The 17,122-nt window shown below is 41.3% G+C and overlaps 1 protein-coding gene across 3 annotated transcripts in view; it reads left to right on the top strand.

Annotated features, from left to right (window-relative positions):
• Positions 1-1,350: 1,350 nt before the first annotated feature.
• The window catches only part of LOC109934269 (E3 ubiquitin-protein ligase DTX1), a 237,558-nt gene continuing 221,786 nt past the window's right edge, over positions 1,351-17,122 (top strand). For 2 of the 3 annotated variants that reach the window (XM_020533075.2, XM_020533077.2), the window contains exon 1: positions 1,351-1,867. In XM_020533075.2, coding sequence (XP_020388664.1) covers positions 1,597-1,867 — 271 coding nt within the window. In that variant the 5' untranslated portion in view covers positions 1,351-1,596. Of the gene's footprint in view, positions 1,868-5,674; positions 5,739-17,122 lie in introns of those variants that run through there. The other variant, XM_048611519.1, reaches the window with a different exon arrangement.

Below are 17,122 nucleotides of genomic sequence, written 5' to 3'. Positions count from 1 at the left end.
AGGACGAGTTCGGCTAAGCAGATGAGGGTGTCAGTGGAGGGGGACTGGTGGGGCCTGTGGGACAGGAAGAAGCGGAGGGCCTTTAGGCCATCTGCATGGGGAATGCAGGTGTATAGGGACTGGATGTCCATGGTAAAGATGAGGTGTTGGGGACCGGGGAATTGGAAGTTCTGGAGGAGGTGGAGGGCATGAGTGGTGTCACAGACGTAGGTAGGCAGTTCCTGGACCAAGGGGGAGAAAGTGGAGTCCAGATAGGTGGAGATAAGTTTGGTGGGGCAGGAGCAGGCGGAGACAATGGGTTGACCAGGGCAGTCAGGTTTGTGGATTTTGGGAAGGAGATAGAAGCGGGCGGTGCGGGGTTGGAGAATGATGAGGTTGAAGGCTGTGGGTGGGAGGTCACCTGAAGTGATAAGGTTGTGGATGGTTTGGGAGATGATGGTTTGGTTGTCAGGGGGTGGGGTCATGATCAAGGGGTCGGTAGGAGGAGGTGTCGGAGAGTTGGTGTCTGGCTTCGGCGATGTAGATGTCAGTGCGCCAAACTACAACTGCACGTCCCTTGTCCGCAGGTTTTATGGTGAGGTTGGGATTGGAGCGGAGGGCTGCACGTTCTGCGGGGGAGAGGTTGGAGTGGTTGAGAGGGGTGGAGATGTTGAGGCGATTGATGTCAGGAAGGCAGTTGGAGATGAAGAGGTCGAGGGAGGGTAGGAGGCCTTGGAGTGGTATCCAGGAGGAGGGGGTGTGTTGGAGGCGGGAGAAGGGGTCAGTAGAGGGAGGGTTAGGCTCACGGTTGAAGAAGTAAGTGCGGAGGCAGAGGAAAAACTGCTCAGTCAGGGCAGAGGGGTGCACTCCGCTTCCATGCAGAAGTGGGGGGCTGTGGGACCCCCCACCCCACTCGGATCTTGGCTGAAAACGCCAAATGCTGGAAGATCACAGCGGATCAGACAGCATCCACGGACAGACAGCAAGCTAACGTTTCCTGTCTAAAGATGACCGATTTATTTGACGGCTCATCCTCTCGCAAGCCCAGGCGGTGCTGTCACTGGGGGCTCTCTGTCTGTCTGTCTCTCTCTCACAAGCTGCAGCGAATGCCTTTGCTACGTGAGGCTATTACTGATATGCGGTGTGTCTTGTTGCTCTTTTGAATGCAGGCCGGGTTAGCTGACTCTGTGTGTGTGTCTAAGACAGAGGGAGAAAGAAAAATCGTTTTCTCTCCGCCTCTCGCTGTCCTTTTTTTCTGTGTGTGTGTTTGGTTGTGGCAGCGGCGCTCGTTGCCAATCAGTTTGGAGCCGGGGTCCCACCCTCGGCACGTCGCTGGCCGCTCACAAGGCTCTAGGGGAGGGGACAGTAGGGATGGAGGTGGGACTGTGATCCGGGACAGGCAGACAGGCTCTCTCTCTCACACCTTTGGCCGCTGCTGGGGGAAAAGGCTGTATTCACACCTGAGAGAGAGACAGGACAGATAGAGGGAAGGGTAACCTAGCGGGGCTCAGTGAGCTGACACCTTCGCTGCCCCGCAGGGAGAGGACAGAGGTTGGGGCGGGTGGGGAAAAGAGAGAGAGGGGCTCAGCAACTCAAACTCCCCCACTCCCTCAGCAAATGGCTCGACCCGCCGCCGCGACCCCAGCGATGCTGCCGGCGAGCGGCTTCGGTCTGGGCTTCCCACCGCAGAATTTCGCCCGGGTGGTGGTGTGGGAATGGTTGAACGAGCACGGCCGCTGGAGACCGTACAGCGCTGGAGTGTGTCACCACATCGAGAACATCGTCAAGTGCAATGCCAGAGGGAGCGTGGTGCTCGGCCAGGCGGAGGCTCAGCTCTCCCCTTATATCATCGACCTGCAGTCTATGCATCAGTTCCGGCAGGACACGGGTAAGTGGCACTTTCCCCACAACCTGGAGATTCCTGGCCAGCCCAAATCCTAATACCCGCCCCAACCCCACTATAATAAAGAATATGTGAAGATAAATATAAAGGAAAAATAGGAAGAACCACACCTACTTCCTGTAACAACCCCCCCCCCCCGCCAGTGACTGTTCTAATCAATGTGAGACCCCCACACAGACAAAGAAAAACATGGAATTGTTTTCAGAGGGAAATGGTTTTCATTCAGCGTTTTGCCAGGGCACGGTGGAGATGACCCAGGAGCAGGGGGTTTGCAATGATCTCAATGTGGCTTCTTCTTCTTCACAACCCCCCTCCCCTCCCAAGCTGCTCCCATGTGGACCGTGTCTCTCCCTGCACACCCCCCACTCCCACCTCCCAATCTTCCCGGAGCCTTCCCATATTCCTGACATTCTCCATCTGGATCGGGATGACTGATGTCACCGGTACGGCAGAAATAAAAATAATAATTAACATCCGCTCCCCCCCCCCCCACCCCGCGCCAAATGCTGTGCCGTTTGCTCTCTTGGCCCCCTCTAGCCCAGCGCTGATGTTGGAGCTTTCTGCAGCGCCCGGCCCCCATTCCCATTCCCATTCCCATTTGTTTGTCCCAAAGGTGCAGACCCCAACCTGACAGCGGCTGAATGGTATTTCTCTTTCTCTCTCTTTTTGTACTGAGATGAGGTTTGGCCATTGAGCGCTCTCTGAGGAATTTCCCGCCTGTAAAACGGAGGGGGTTTTGAGGAGGAGGGAGTTGTGTTGGGAGCGGCTGGGATTTCCCCCTCCCCCTCCCGATTCTGGGGGGAGATGGAGGGTAAATGAATCGAGAGAGTGCAGCCGGGGCCACTGGCTGGGTGTCGGAGCGGTCCGGCGCAGAGGCACTGCATTATTCAGCCAAGGCTGCGGAACACGAATCCCTTCCAACCGCCAGATAGTGCGAGATATCTGGGCACTGTGAGGGGGTTCGGTGCAGTTAGAAAGCCAGGAATTGAAGTCCTTCAGAACGAATCCTTCCAATCTCTTCTCGCCGTGCTAGCTGTGACAAGCCACTTTCTAGAGTAGCTTTCTATTTGAAGCAGGTAGGCAGACGGTATTAAATGACATGCACACCTTGGGTTCTGCTCTGAGATTATTAAAAACCTGAAATCTTGCACTTCCTCCATCAGTATGGTTTGGTCAACAGTATACTTCCCAGGGTAAGGTGCAGTGTTCGAAAATAAAAATCCAAATTTTATGCCAGCACTTCTAGAATATTTTTTGACAGCCTTTAGTAGTAGCTGTTACCACACAGGAATGGAAACCACACGTTGCACCCTGACACCTCAGTAAATAGCAGTTTGCTTGTCACACAGACTGCACTGGATATGATTCCCCTGATCCTTACATGCAAAATCACATTGCTAACAAAATACTCAAATATACCTTTGAAGTAGAATGTGATTATCCGATCCTCTCCACTGGCAGCACTCCTGTGAGAGAGATCGTTTTGGTTTTACTTGCGTTTTCATTCAGAATGCTATCAAAACATAAATCAAAGTGCACTCATCAGTCCCTGAAAGGCACCTAGACTTCAGGTATTCTATTGCAGTCTTTCTGTTGAACTTAATGGTAGATTGTAGTGTGGAGTCACACTAGGAAAGAAGCTGACTTCTCCAATAATAAGTGGTCTGATGGTGCCCCATCTATAAGCAGGATGGTTTTGTGTCAGGCTCAAGAAGGCAGGAGAGCTCTCTTTAGGTTTTGAAATTCATTGTCAGACAACAAGAGATCTAATTGTAACAACGTGACATCCCAGTTTCCATCCAGGCATTGAATTTGGGGACAGAACGATAACAAGCTCAGCTTGTGGATTTCATCACTTCTCAGAAAGAGCTGAGTGGAAGGGTGGAATCATTTGTGACATACACATTCATGACTGTATTTTTTAGGATGCTATTTAACCAAAAGGAAAAATATTGTGGAAATTGCTTGCATTCAGGCTGCACGGTTTTCACACACTGACCTTTCTTAATTTCACACTTCATGAGTCAGAGCAACCGAATTTTTCAGATCAGAAATGCAGAATTCTGATTCCAAGGGTCATCTTCAGGACTTCGCTTGTAGAGATAAATCTGGATTTGAACAATGGGAATGACTGTGATCAGATATACTCTTGATATTCCAGGAAAATGATTAGCGCAGCTTAATTTTTACTTTTGGCCTGACGTTTACACTAAATTATGAAATTTACTGTGTTTGTGATCCAAGAATTTTAAACTGTTTTAATCCATAACCTGATATATGACAATGATGTAAGAATTGGTGTAATTGAAATATGGCCCATTGGTAACTGCTTTGTTACTTCTCCTTTACAATGTTTATTCAGTTTTCAAGTGAATTTATAGATGCTGTTGTCATAATGACATAGACGCTGAAACTGAACGTATGAGTTGGCCTGGTTATTTGATTCTAACCACAGATAGTGGTGTCTACAGTTTTGCTCACTTTACCTTCAGTAAGACATGCTTGCATTGGAAACAGTTCAAAGGGTTCACCTGGCTAATTCCTAAGGTGTGGGGTTTGTCTTGGGAGGAAAGGAGGGGTAACCTTAGGAGGTTGAGGGATGACCTTATTGAGGTTTATAAAATCATGAGGGGTATAGATAAGTTAAATGGCAGGTGTCTTTTCTCCAGCGTGGGAGATTTCAAGACTAGGGGGTATATATTTAAGATGAGAGGAGAAAGATGTAAAAAAGACATGAGGGGCATTTTTGTTTTACACAGTGATTAGTGTGTGGAATGAACTTCTGGGGAAGTGATAGATGTGGGTACAGTTACAACATTAAAAAGACATTTAGGTAAGTACATCTATAAGAAATGTTTGGAGGGATGTGGGGCATGCGCAGGCAGGTGGGACTAGTTTAGTTTGGGATTATGATTGGCATGGACCGGTTAGACTGAAGGGTCTGTTTCTGTGCTGTATGACTCTTTGAAAGGCTGGGCCTAGACTGATTAGAGTTTCGAAGAATTGAAAGAGATGTTATTTATGTGTATAAGATTTGGAAGGGGCTTGACAGTGTAGACCCTGAGAGGATGTTTCCTCTTTTGGAATCTAAGAAAAGGGGGTACAGTTTCAAAATAATGTGTGTCTCATCTAAGATAGAGATGAGTACCGTTTTTTTCCTCTCATAGAGCCGCTAGATTTTGGATATTCTATTCCGCAATGCTTAATAGCGGCAGGGACATTCGATGTATTCAAGGTTGAGTTTGACAGATTTTTGCATAGCCAGGGAATTGAGGGTTATGGCGGGGGCGGGGGCGGGGGCGGGGACAGGAAAAGTAAGCAGAGTTAAGGCCATAATTAGATCAGCCATCGTCTTATTCAATGGTAGGATATGCTTGATGGAGTGAATGGCCAATTCCTCCTTTTCTTTTAAAATCCTACATAATGATTTCACTTTCGTCTGTAGTCGACATGTGAAAAGTGATGACCACTGCACTGTTCCATTAAAAAAGCTGATTTTACAAGTCTTTACAGTTTAAACAGGAAGTTTTACAGAGCTGTCCAAACTTGTTTGAAAGGCAATTCTGTCAATGGCAGTAATTATTAAAATAACTGAACACAGTAGTTAACAGGTACATTTAAAAAATCTTGTTCAAATCCCTGAATCTACACTATAAATTTTGTTGACAGATTTCTGTTGGTCACAAGGTTTGTATGAACTGTTACTAAGCAATAGTATGGAACAAACAATGCAGGGAGTATGGCTAGGTCTTGACCCATGGCATCACAGTTGGAACACTTTCAAAAGGGCTGAGGCAGTGATGTTCGCTGAATGCTGGAACTGAAGATTAAATGTTTTGGCCGTTCTATGTCAGAGGTTAGAATACTTATCATGTTGATTGGAAATTTAGCTTTCAAAAAGCATTACTCATTTGTGTGGGAATTTTCAGAGCAGTTTTAGATCCTGGAGTAGCTCAGAGTAAACAGTTGTGAAACATCGCTGTTGCTGCAGTGAGTTTGCACTGTAGCAGAACCAAAGGGGAGTACAGAAGTTAGACGTTGATGTGTCCATTTGTCGTGCACAAAATAGGCAAACAGAGTCCAAAATCCGAGAAAGCATAGGAATTGAAAGCAAAGTTGATGCAAATTTGTATTTCTGATGAAAGGTCCTCCTGCTGTATGTGTCCTCTGTTCCTCCCTCTTACTACCTGACTTATGGAGTATTTCTAGCGTTTTCTGTTTCTATTTCAGATTTACGGCATCTCTAGTGCTTTGCTTGTGTTTCCAAAATCAGGTCATAATCTCCTTGGAAGTGTACCTTGGGCAAAATTGAATTTTGAGGCTTTTAGTTGCCCCATGTGCACGTCTGAAATAGATGGCAGGCTGATGTGGTTGTTCAAACCAGAGGACTACACAAATTGTAAGATCCTAAGGTGAAATTGAGCAGTAGTGAGTGGTTCAATGGCTGCTGAAGGAAGGGCCTAAAACTTTGAACATGTTGCAATTTTGTACAGTAATTGGGAGCAAGAATGTTTCTCTGGCTCCACAATAGCTGCTGCTGGTTCATACTCCTTAGGGTGGGGTTGGTGTACTGTGATTATTATGTCTCTCCAGAAGTTTTACTTTACTTCCAAGACCTAATTAGCACAAGATCTAATTAGATTGACAATTGAGTTGAAGTGATTATTATTTAATTCGATACTATACGTAATCTTTAAGGTACAGTATATTTTTAATCTAATTGTCAATGGGAAGATGGCTTCTTGACTGTTCCATGTCTGAATTATTTCTGAACACATTAAAATGGAAACACACCTTATTAGCCGCAGTGACTCCTAACATGAGTTTAAACAATGTAGGCCGTGTCATTGTAGAGGAAGCAATTGGGATAATTTTCTTGCTGTTTAATTTTTCAAGCAATGTATGGTCTTGGATGTAATTGTGGATTATCGTAGGAGAAAACAATGTGGCAAGGGCAAACGTTGGTGGGGGGTGGGGGGTGGGGGCGAAGAGTGGGAAGTGAAAGGTTGCATGTTGTCCTCGTAGTTAGAAGTTAAGAATATTTTTCCATCCAATGAATGAGTTTGAGTTATCAAGGTACATTGTAATTTGCTGTAATTTATAATAAATATTTTGAGGGACTTAGAACATGAAGGATTACGGTCAAATTAAATGCCATATGTAAACGTCTTAAAAAATGTCTTGAAGACAAGAATCCTTCTGTAGAAGTATAGAGTGTTATGATGCACTCAGAGGCTATTTGCACAGAGAATTTAGAAAAAAATTGCTTAATTTTTGAAGATCAATCATTAAATATCTCGTACTTACATCATGAGCTAGTTTTCAACTTTAGAAATGTTGATTATAATCCTTCAGCCAAATTCTAATTAACAGATAAACTGGTACTGTAGTTATTAGTAGAAAGGTTCTAGTGTAATTTGTTGTTAAAAACTTTGTTGCTGAAAAGCCTGAATTGATCATTTCCATTCTAACGTAATTCTGATGGATGCATATTTTGAAAGGTTATGTCGTTTTAATTGTAAAAGTTATGAATTGTCCAGTCAAATGAAAACAGAGTAGATGGAGCTTGACCAGAACAGCTGTCAGCTCTTCTGGAGCTGCAATTATTGGTATCATAAGAGTTATTTGTTTGTGTTGGAAGATGAATACATTGCATTATAAGTACACTTGTACTTTTTAATTGCAATTCTCAAACTGATCATGTCACTTTTAAATTCTGACACCGAATGAGCCAAACCCCAAAACTGAAAAATGTGCAGCCCTGAAAACATGCTTCTTTTTTTTTCTTGGCAGGATAATAGCATCCCTCCTTTGTTGATGAAATATTTCCCTAATGGCATAAATTGAACAGATTGTGTGGAAATCATGGCTGAGATTCAACCCATGATATCATTAGTACAATCATTCAAGGGATAACGCAAACCTAATAAGTGAAATTATCAGTTAGACAGTTACAACTTGTGAATATTTATAATTTGTAGGAAGAAAATAGCAGTTGTTGGTGTCTACAAAGTTTACAACATTTACAATTTTTGAAGTAGGTTGAGATTTTAATTTAAAGGCAAGTGATGGATATTCATGGAGTGTTCAAAGAATTGGAATTGATCTTGCTTTTACTCAAAGAATTTGTCATGCGACAGTGTGTGTGGGGTTTGAAGAAAATTATCTTGGAAACAAATGACAATTCTGCTGAAACATGAATTTGTAAAAGTTTAATAAAATATTACCACCAGTATTTTGAACACTTCTTTTCATCCCAATTTTATATTAGTTAGGATTATTTTAACGCATATTATTCTTTGACATGAAGCATGATGCAATATGGGGAAAACTATAAACCAAAATAGCTAGATTTAGGAATATAGAAACAGGAGTAAGCCGTTTAGCCCCTTGAGCCTGCTGTGCCATTCAATAATATGATGGCTGATCTGTGGCCTACTCCCTATGCCTGTCATGGGCCCGTATTCTTTGATACCCTTGCTTAATTAAAAATATCACCATCTCGGATTTAAATTAAACAACTGAATTATCACCGACTGCCATTTGGGGAAGAGAGTTCCAAACTTTCGCTACACTTTGCATGTAGAAGTGCTTTCTAACATCTCTCCTGAATGGCCTGGCCCTAATTCTTAGACTATGCCCCCTGGTTCTAGAATCTTCAACCAGCCAAAATAGTTTATCTTAATCTACCTTGTCTTTTCCTGTTAATATCCTAAAGGCCTTGATCAGATCACCCCTTAATCTTCTAAATTCTAGGGAATAAAGGCCAAATTTGTCTAATCTCACCTCCTAACAATCCCTGAAGTCCAGGCATCATCCTTGTGAACCTGTTTTGAACTTCATCCAGATACAAAACGTCTTTCCTAAGGTATGGTGGGCTGAACTGCACGTAACACTAAACGGGGTCTAGCTAGGGTTTTGTATAATTGCAGCATAACGTTTACATTCCTGTACTGCAGCCCTTTAGATGTGATTGTCAGCATTCTATTAGCCTTCTTGACTATTTTCTGCAACTATTTATGGCATTTTAAATTTCCTAACTGACTATCAAATGAAACAAAATTCCACTTCTTGTAATTAAATATGCATTAACAAGCAAATGACAGTTGACATGAAATGATAAGTTTCACTTTAAATCATCGATACTGCAAAGGTATATCTCGGCAACCAACAGTACCTCCATTACTCCCCACACAAATTGGGAACCATGTATAGTGTCATTGTAATTCAAACTCAATCAATTTGGTACCCAAATTGCAGATGTATTCTCCCTCTGTCCCTCGCTGCTGCTGTCAATTCTAATGGTACAGCTTTCCAGGATTCTTTGTCAGCTGACTATCCACAGAGCCTGGTTCACAGTCTTGTTGTCTGATACAAACTCTCAGCACTTTTGCGTGCATGAACTATTCAAGCTATCTTTTAGGATTCACTCCTGTTTAGCTCACTTGTATGTCCCCTCTCCAAGAGCTTTTGAAATTAAAATTCATTTCTATGGCTAAAGCAGAAAACCTCTCTTTGCTTTCTCGTTTCTGCATCTGTGGTGATTGCCTTTCTCCTCCAGCTCTCCAATTTATAACCTGTTAATATGGTAATCATTTGTTTGACAAAGGAAGTGATGGGAATTGGTCTGTCTTTCACATGGATTTACTCAGAATACTCTGCAAGCTACTTTTCCCTTCTATAAGCAGTCACTTCTAACTGGAAATTTGTTCTTTGATTTCTTTCTCAGGAAATTTGTTTTTATTTATGTGCCCTAATCTTTCTCCGAATTGGTATCAGCAGCATTTAATTACAACCAGAGCATGCATATAAGTTGACACAGCATTTGAAGCAGTAAGATAGCTCACCTTTATATCTGGCCCCACACCGTCTTTTTTAAACTTCTTCCCATTGGTAGTGCTTCCAGGTCGGCTAGATTTCATGGCCCAGAATTTCTTATTTCCAAGAAAATTACAATTGACCCCGTTACAATTGATGCAAATTCTGATGACTCAATTTCAAACATTGTAAATAATTTAAATTTGAAAAGACATTGAAAGAAGTTTCAAATTTTCTTTACCAAACTGCTTCTAGGTCAAATGTTCCATAAACATAATTGTCAAATATCAACTTGAGTGGAAATAAGAAAGTGCATTTGGCATTTCAGACTAGTTACCAGGTACATTTTGTGTATGTTAAATATTCTGGTCCATGCTGCTATTTTCTACATAATGTAATAAGGCAAGGCAAGTGACTGATGTGTTAGTAGGGGAACACTTTGGGACTAGTGATCATAATTCTATTTGTTTTAAAATAGTTATGGAAAAGGATAGGCCTTCCATAAAAGTTAAAGTTCCTAATTGGAGTGAGGCAAATTTTGATGGTATGAGATAAGAGCTTTCAAAAGTTGACTGGAGTAGACCATTTGCAGGTAAAGGAACAACTGACAAGTGGGATGCTTTCAAAAGTGTGATAATGAGAATTCAGAGGAATTATGTTACTGTTACAGTGAAAGGAAAAGATTAGGGTACAATAAATGAATAAAGATATCGATGTTCTTGTCAAGAATAGAAAGAGTCATATTATATATAGACAACTGGGAACAAATCAATCTCTTGAACAGTGTAAAGAGTGTAGTGGCATTTTTGAGAGAAATCAGCAAGGCAAAGAGACAATATGAGATAACCTTGGCAGATAAGGTTAAGGATAATCCGAAGAGATTCTACATGTAATTAAGAGCATTGGAGCAACCAAAGAGAGAGTAGGGATCCTTAAAGATCAAAGAGGTCATCTTTGTGTTGAATCTCAGGAGATGGGAGAGATATTAGATGACTATTTCACGTCAGTTTTCACTGTGGAGAAAGGTACGGAGGCTAGAGAACTCAGGGAAATAAATATTGATGTTTCAAAAACAGTTCACATTCTAGAAGAGGAAGTGCTGGAGGTCTTAGAAAACATAAATTTGGATAAATCTGTAGGACTTGATCAAGTATATCCCAAGATGTTGTAGGAAGTTAGGGAAGAAATTATGGGGCCCCTAGCAGAAATGTTTGTATCATCTATAACCATAGGTGAGGTACTGGAGGGTGGCTAATGTTGTACCTTTATTTAAGAAGGAGAAGCCTGGGAGCTACAGACCTGTGAGTCTGACATCGGTGGTGGGTAAGTTATTGGAGGTGATGTTGTAGGCACATGCATTTGGAGAGGCACAAAATGATTAGAGATAGTCGGAATGGTTTTGTTTGAAGGAAATAATGTTTCACAAAGTAGATTGAGTTTTCTTGAGGAAGTAACCAAAAGGATTGAGGGCAGAATGGTTGATGTTGTTAACTTGGCTTCTCCGCATGATAGACTAATTAGTAAAATTAGATCATATCGGATTCAGGGTGACCTTGCCAATTGGATACAAAATTGGCTTTACGGTAGCAGACAGGGTAGTGGTGGAGGGTTGTTTTTCGGACTGGAGGCCTGTCAGCAACAGTGTTCCACTGAGATCAGTGCTGGGTCCAGTTTTGTTTGTCATTTATATAAATAACTTGGATGAAAATACAGGAGGCATGGTTAGTAAGTTTGAGGATGGCACCAAAATTGGTGGTATAGTGGACAGTGAAGGTTATCTAAGATTACAAAGAGATCTTGATCAATTTGGTCAGTGGGCTGAGGGGTGGCAGACGGAGTTTAATTTGGATAGATGCATGGTATTGCATTTTGGTAAAACAAACATTTTGGTAAAATAATGCTTGCCATCATTGCTCGCTCCTTTGAATATAGGAGTTGGGATGGCATGACAAGGGGTCATATTTTTAAGGGGAGTAGTTTAGTTTGGGCATGGTCAGCGTGGACTAGTTGGACTGAAGGGTATGTTTCCATTCTTGTTGATTCTATAAATTCTTCTCACATGTTGTACTCACATTTTTATATTTTAAAAAAAATTTGTTGATATTGCCCAGCCCCATGCTGAAAGTTTGTTAAATGTATCAATGATCATTTAAAGAAGAAACTGTATGATTTCATGTTATCAAAGAACTTGCTTTAATGAAAAGGAGATGCTTTTACATTTTGTCAGTCTTCTCATCAGTTTAAATATGTTCACTTTTTTTTGTTTAAGTAATCATACCTCAAATTTATCCTTTTCAATTTAGAACCCAGGCGCCACTTTAATTCAAATCCTTTTCAAGTTTAGATACTTTTGAAAATGATAAGATCAAAAATGGTTATAAGCTTTAGAGAAAAGGTATTATATAGCGTTAATAATAGATTTCATATTATGTGCAAAACTGTATGAACTATCAAAATTGCCTGGATATCTTAATCATATTGTATTTAAGTGGGAGCTAGATAAAGACATGATGAAGGAAGAGAATCCTATACTGAGAGAATTAGATGAAGAATGGTGGTAGGAGATAGGGCCAAGTGGCATATAAACTCCACATTAACCAGTTGTGTCAAATGACCTATTTATGTGCTGCCCATATGTGTAATATTCGGCATTTACCATTACAACTGTTTTTTCATTAATGTATTTGGAAATACATGACAAATCATTTTTCAAAAATTGAAACTCATTGATTTTGGATAGCACTCATAATAATGATTATATTTGATAACAGTATTAAAATTATGTTTCATGTTACAGACAAAGTATGACAATGGTAGGCCAACATTTTCTTCTGTGATCGTCATTCTTTTATTATTATGACCTATGATTATTTCGGCAGCTGTATACCAATTCCAAGGTCTGTCAGCTGTAGCATTACCCAAATATCTGCATTATTTCTCTAGAACATTCTGAATGAGTTCCTTTTACTGCTTTCCAAAAATCAGCTCCCAGCTATCATGAAATACTATTGTTTTGGTAGAAAAGCTTTGTTTTACAGCCTAACCACGCGTCTATTTTTTCATTCATTTGTTGGACGTGGGTGATGCAGGTTGGCCAGTATTTATTGCCTGCCCCTAGTCGCCCTTGAGAAGGTGGTGGTGAGCTGCCTTCTTGAACTGCTGTAGTCCACCTGCTGTGGGTTGACCTACAATGCCATGAGGGAGGGAACACCAGGATTTTGACCCAGTAACAGTGAAGGAACGGTGATATATTTCCAAGTCAGGATGGTGAGTGATTTGGAGGGGAAGTTGCAGGTGGTGGTGCTCCCATGTATCTGCTGCCCTTTTCCTTCTAGATGGAAGTGGTTGTGGTTTTGGAAGATGTGGTCTAAGGAGCCTTGGTGGATTTGTGCCGTACATCTTATAAATAGCACACATTGTTGCTACTGAGCGTCAATGGTGGAGGGAGTGAATGTTGATGGATGTAGTGCCAATTAAGCAGGCTGCTTTGCTCTTTTGTTGGTGCTGCACCCATCCAGGCAAGTGGACAGAATTCTATCACACTCCTGGTATGTGCATAGTAGTGGTGGACAGGCTTTGGGGAGTCAGGAGGTGAATTACTCACTGCAGTATTGCTAGACTCTGACCTGCACTTGTAGCCAGTCTGTTTATGTGATGAGTCTAGTTTAATTTCTGGTCAGTGGTAACTCCCAGGATGTTGGCAGTGGGAGATTCAGTGATGGTAGCACCATTGAATGTCAAGGGGCAGGGATTAGACTGTTTCTTATTGGTGATGGTCATTGCCTAGCATTTGTGTGGCGTGAATGTTACTTGCCACTTGTCATCCCAAGCCTGGTTATTGTCCACATCTTGTTGCACTTGAACATGGCCTGTCTTCCATCAAGGATGCTATCCTTCGTCTTTTAGACGGATAGTGATCGAGTGTGATTTAACCTCTAACACCAATGAGACAGGTCCACGCGTGCACTCAGCCTGCATTACAATACAATGCATGTGTGGTTCCTGTCACCTGCCTATAATTGCTGCCAGGTATGGTTCATGCTGTGTTTTTCAGTGTATAGTTGGCATGAGCCCTCACTGTCTACATTGGTAACATTGCACACTGTCCATGTGAGTTTAAAAATAATTTTCTTCTTGAAAAAAGGATAGGACATTTATTTTGCAGTTTCCAATTCAAGCTGTATTTCTTTTCTGACTGAGATTTTATTCCCAACTATTTTTGATGCAAGCAGCTGCCTGGGACCTCACTGCAAATGTAACTGTATGCACAAGTACTACTCTCTGCAGTTATTGCGTTACCAAAATCAATCTTAAAGGGAATATTTAATTCTCCTTCAAGTTTCCTAAATAATGAATTTTCTGTGGCCCTCACTTCAATTCAGATTTTAAAATATTAACATAATGCATTGATAGTTGCAGCATTATAACTTTGCAGAGCTAAAATTAAATACTGTACAAATGAGGTCACCGTTCTACATTCATGAAGATTACTTGTGATACCATAGCAAACCCTGTAATATTTATCTTTGCCTTAAAAATCTAATGCAGCAGATGAGCCGCTTATCTCTTTCAGTCATGAAAATATAAAATTTAACATTGAATTCCTTTCATTTAAAATTATATTTATTAATTATATTTGTACCAATCAATATCAGCAAGAATGCAAGAATATCAAGGGATTAAGTGGCTGGAAGCATTGTGTCATCACTGTATCATAAGTTGGAAATATATAATAAATAATATAGTCATTAATTATTTGTGAACATCATGGATTTGGAAAAATTAAATTCTGATTGTAAATCATTGTTCCTTATATCTTTGTGAAATCCATGGGAGGTAAAGTTGAGAAAGGTATACAATGAGTGGCTGATCTAATGACACCCTGTTTACACTATGTCAAAAGCTATGATTAGTGACTTGATATTTATATTTATACGTTGTTAACAACTCCTCTTATCTCTGAAATAAAAACAAATATTTCAGCGGGAATATGAAACCGGTCCAACAAGAAGAAACAAAGAGAATATTGATGAAGACGCATCAATCTGAACCATGGAAACAGATTTGAATCTTTTCAAAACCCTCTCGTGGAGAGTTGAAATCAGGCTGATTAACTCTGTTTCTCTCTCCATAACCTGCTGAGTATTTCCAGCACTTTGTTTTTATTTCCAATTTCTAGCACCCACAGTACTTTGCTGTTTTTGTTGCTGTACAGTTTTCATAACAAAACAGAAGTTTTATGTCAAAATGCCATGAAGGAGAAAAAGATTTGCATTTGCACAATATGTTTCACAACCTCGGGACACTGCAAAGCACTTTATGACAAATGAAGTACCTGTGGAGTGTGATCACTATTTTAATCCCACCAACCAATCTGTGCGCTCTAAGGTTCTACAAAGCAATAGAATAAATCGCCAGAGATAGTAAGAACTACAGATGCTGGAGTCAGAGATGACAGTGTGCTGGAGGAACACAGCAGGCCAGGCAGCATCAGAGGAGGAGGAAAGTTGACGTTTCAGATCGGGACCCTTCTTCAGAAGGTTTTTCTGAAGAAGGGTCCCGATCTGAAACGTCAACTTTCCTCCTCCTCTGATGCTGCCTGGCCTGCTGTGTTCCTCCAACTCCACACAGAATAAATCACCAGGTTTAGTTACTTGTTGAAGAATACATGCTGGCCGTAACCATTTGAACTCTCATACTTTTCCTGAGATGGTGCCATGAGATTGTTTATTGGCATTTTAGATAACAGGCTGGCCTCAATTTAGCATCTCCCTTGAAAGACGACTTCTCCAAAAATGCACACAGCTCCTTGAATGCTTTGCTGCTGTGTCTGCCTAAAACATAGTTTCCGAAAGTGGGCATGCTAAGATTTTGGTGTTGCACACACCAAGGCTACAATGACCATTGTAGAATCCTGACTGAGTTATAACCATTGCCATCCCACCATTAACAGACTGTCCTCCACTTTCCCAGGGTTTCCATCTCAACCCATTTTCACTGACAGCTTGCAACAGTTTTCAAGCCTTAAAATAGGGTCACAAAGGGAAAATGTTTAGCTAGCTTTAACCTAAATTGTGTGAAAATCTCTGGATTTGAACTCTGTGCTAACAAATGCCATTTTTCCTTAAGTTTATGCTCTGGACTTGAACACATGACCTTAGTCTGTCTCAACATATTAACAGGAAAACCAGTAGAGGCAATTTTGGACTGGCTCCTGTCCTTTGGTTTTAGTGCCTCTACTAGGAGTTATACACCTGTGCGCATAGCTCTCAATCATAGAAGCATGCAAGCCTTCCACCAGTTCAACGTGTGGACAGTGGGGAAAGCATAGTCTGTGGATAGCAGTGGTAAGGAGCATAAACTTCTGGAATAAATGCAGAGGCACTTTTAGTTCCCAAACCATTACCCTTGTAATCCTCTTTAAACCAGGGGCTAGAAAAACCTAATTGGAACTTTTTAAAAACTATTCTTCTATCCTTTATAGTTTCCTTGGGTTTGAAGGCACTGCCTGTGGAAATGGGTTGGGGTTATGGAGTCAAAGGGCAGTTGAAACCTGACCTGCTGAGGAGTGACTGCGAACAGGAATTTCACCTGTGGTCTCGGGTTCAATTACCAGTTTTGGAAAAGCATTTCATAGCCTTGTAACTCTTGTACAAATTCTTGCGTTTTACACTTTCATTCCTCCAGTATGCCAAGCCAGTGGAGGCAATTTTTCACACTTTATTCTTTCAAAATCTCTGAAATTTTGAAGGTCTCCAAATAGTATGGACTTAATTCCTTCTATTCCAGTGGATATTTTAGCCTCTTTTAATTCTGCTAGCATTCTAGTAAATATTCAGTGTATATGTTTCAAGAATCCAATGTATGCTTAGATTTCTTTGACCTGTATGCGATGCTTGCAACTCTGCGCTAACAAATGCTATTCTTCCTTCAGTTTATGCTCAGTGCCCCATATGTAAAACCCCGTTTTCCATTCACTGTTAGTCCCAACTTTAAAGATCTACTACTTGATCTCCAGTAGTGTTGCCAGTGGAGAATCAAAGTTTTCAAGTGAATTGACCTAGAGGCAGGTGGACAATTGGAGCAAGGCATTGCAGGCTCCCATTTTAAAAAAAAGTTCATCTATTCGTGCTTCCATTATGAATTCCTATGTTCAAAATTCCCATGTAGTATCTCTAATGTGGATTAGTGCAATTATGGTTGATAAGTTTACAGAGGCAGGTTCTTTTTTGAATTGAGGTGTGGGAATATAGAATGGAAAAAAAATTGAATGCAAATGGAAGTACGAGGCTTCAAAAGATTTATAAGCATCCCTGGATCTTTGTTACTCCTTTTGAAGATTTCATTTCAAGTTTGCTAGTTTTGTTCCTGCCTTCTGGGGTTCTGCACTTGCAAGCCAAGATGGATAATTTGTGTACGTCT

Source organism: Rhincodon typus, chromosome 24, assembly GCF_021869965.1.
Source record: "Rhincodon typus isolate 14 chromosome 24, sRhiTyp1.1, whole genome shotgun sequence".
Lineage (NCBI taxonomy): Eukaryota > Metazoa > Chordata > Chondrichthyes > Orectolobiformes > Rhincodontidae > Rhincodon > Rhincodon typus.
This window is presented reverse-complemented; position numbering and strand designations above follow the sequence as displayed.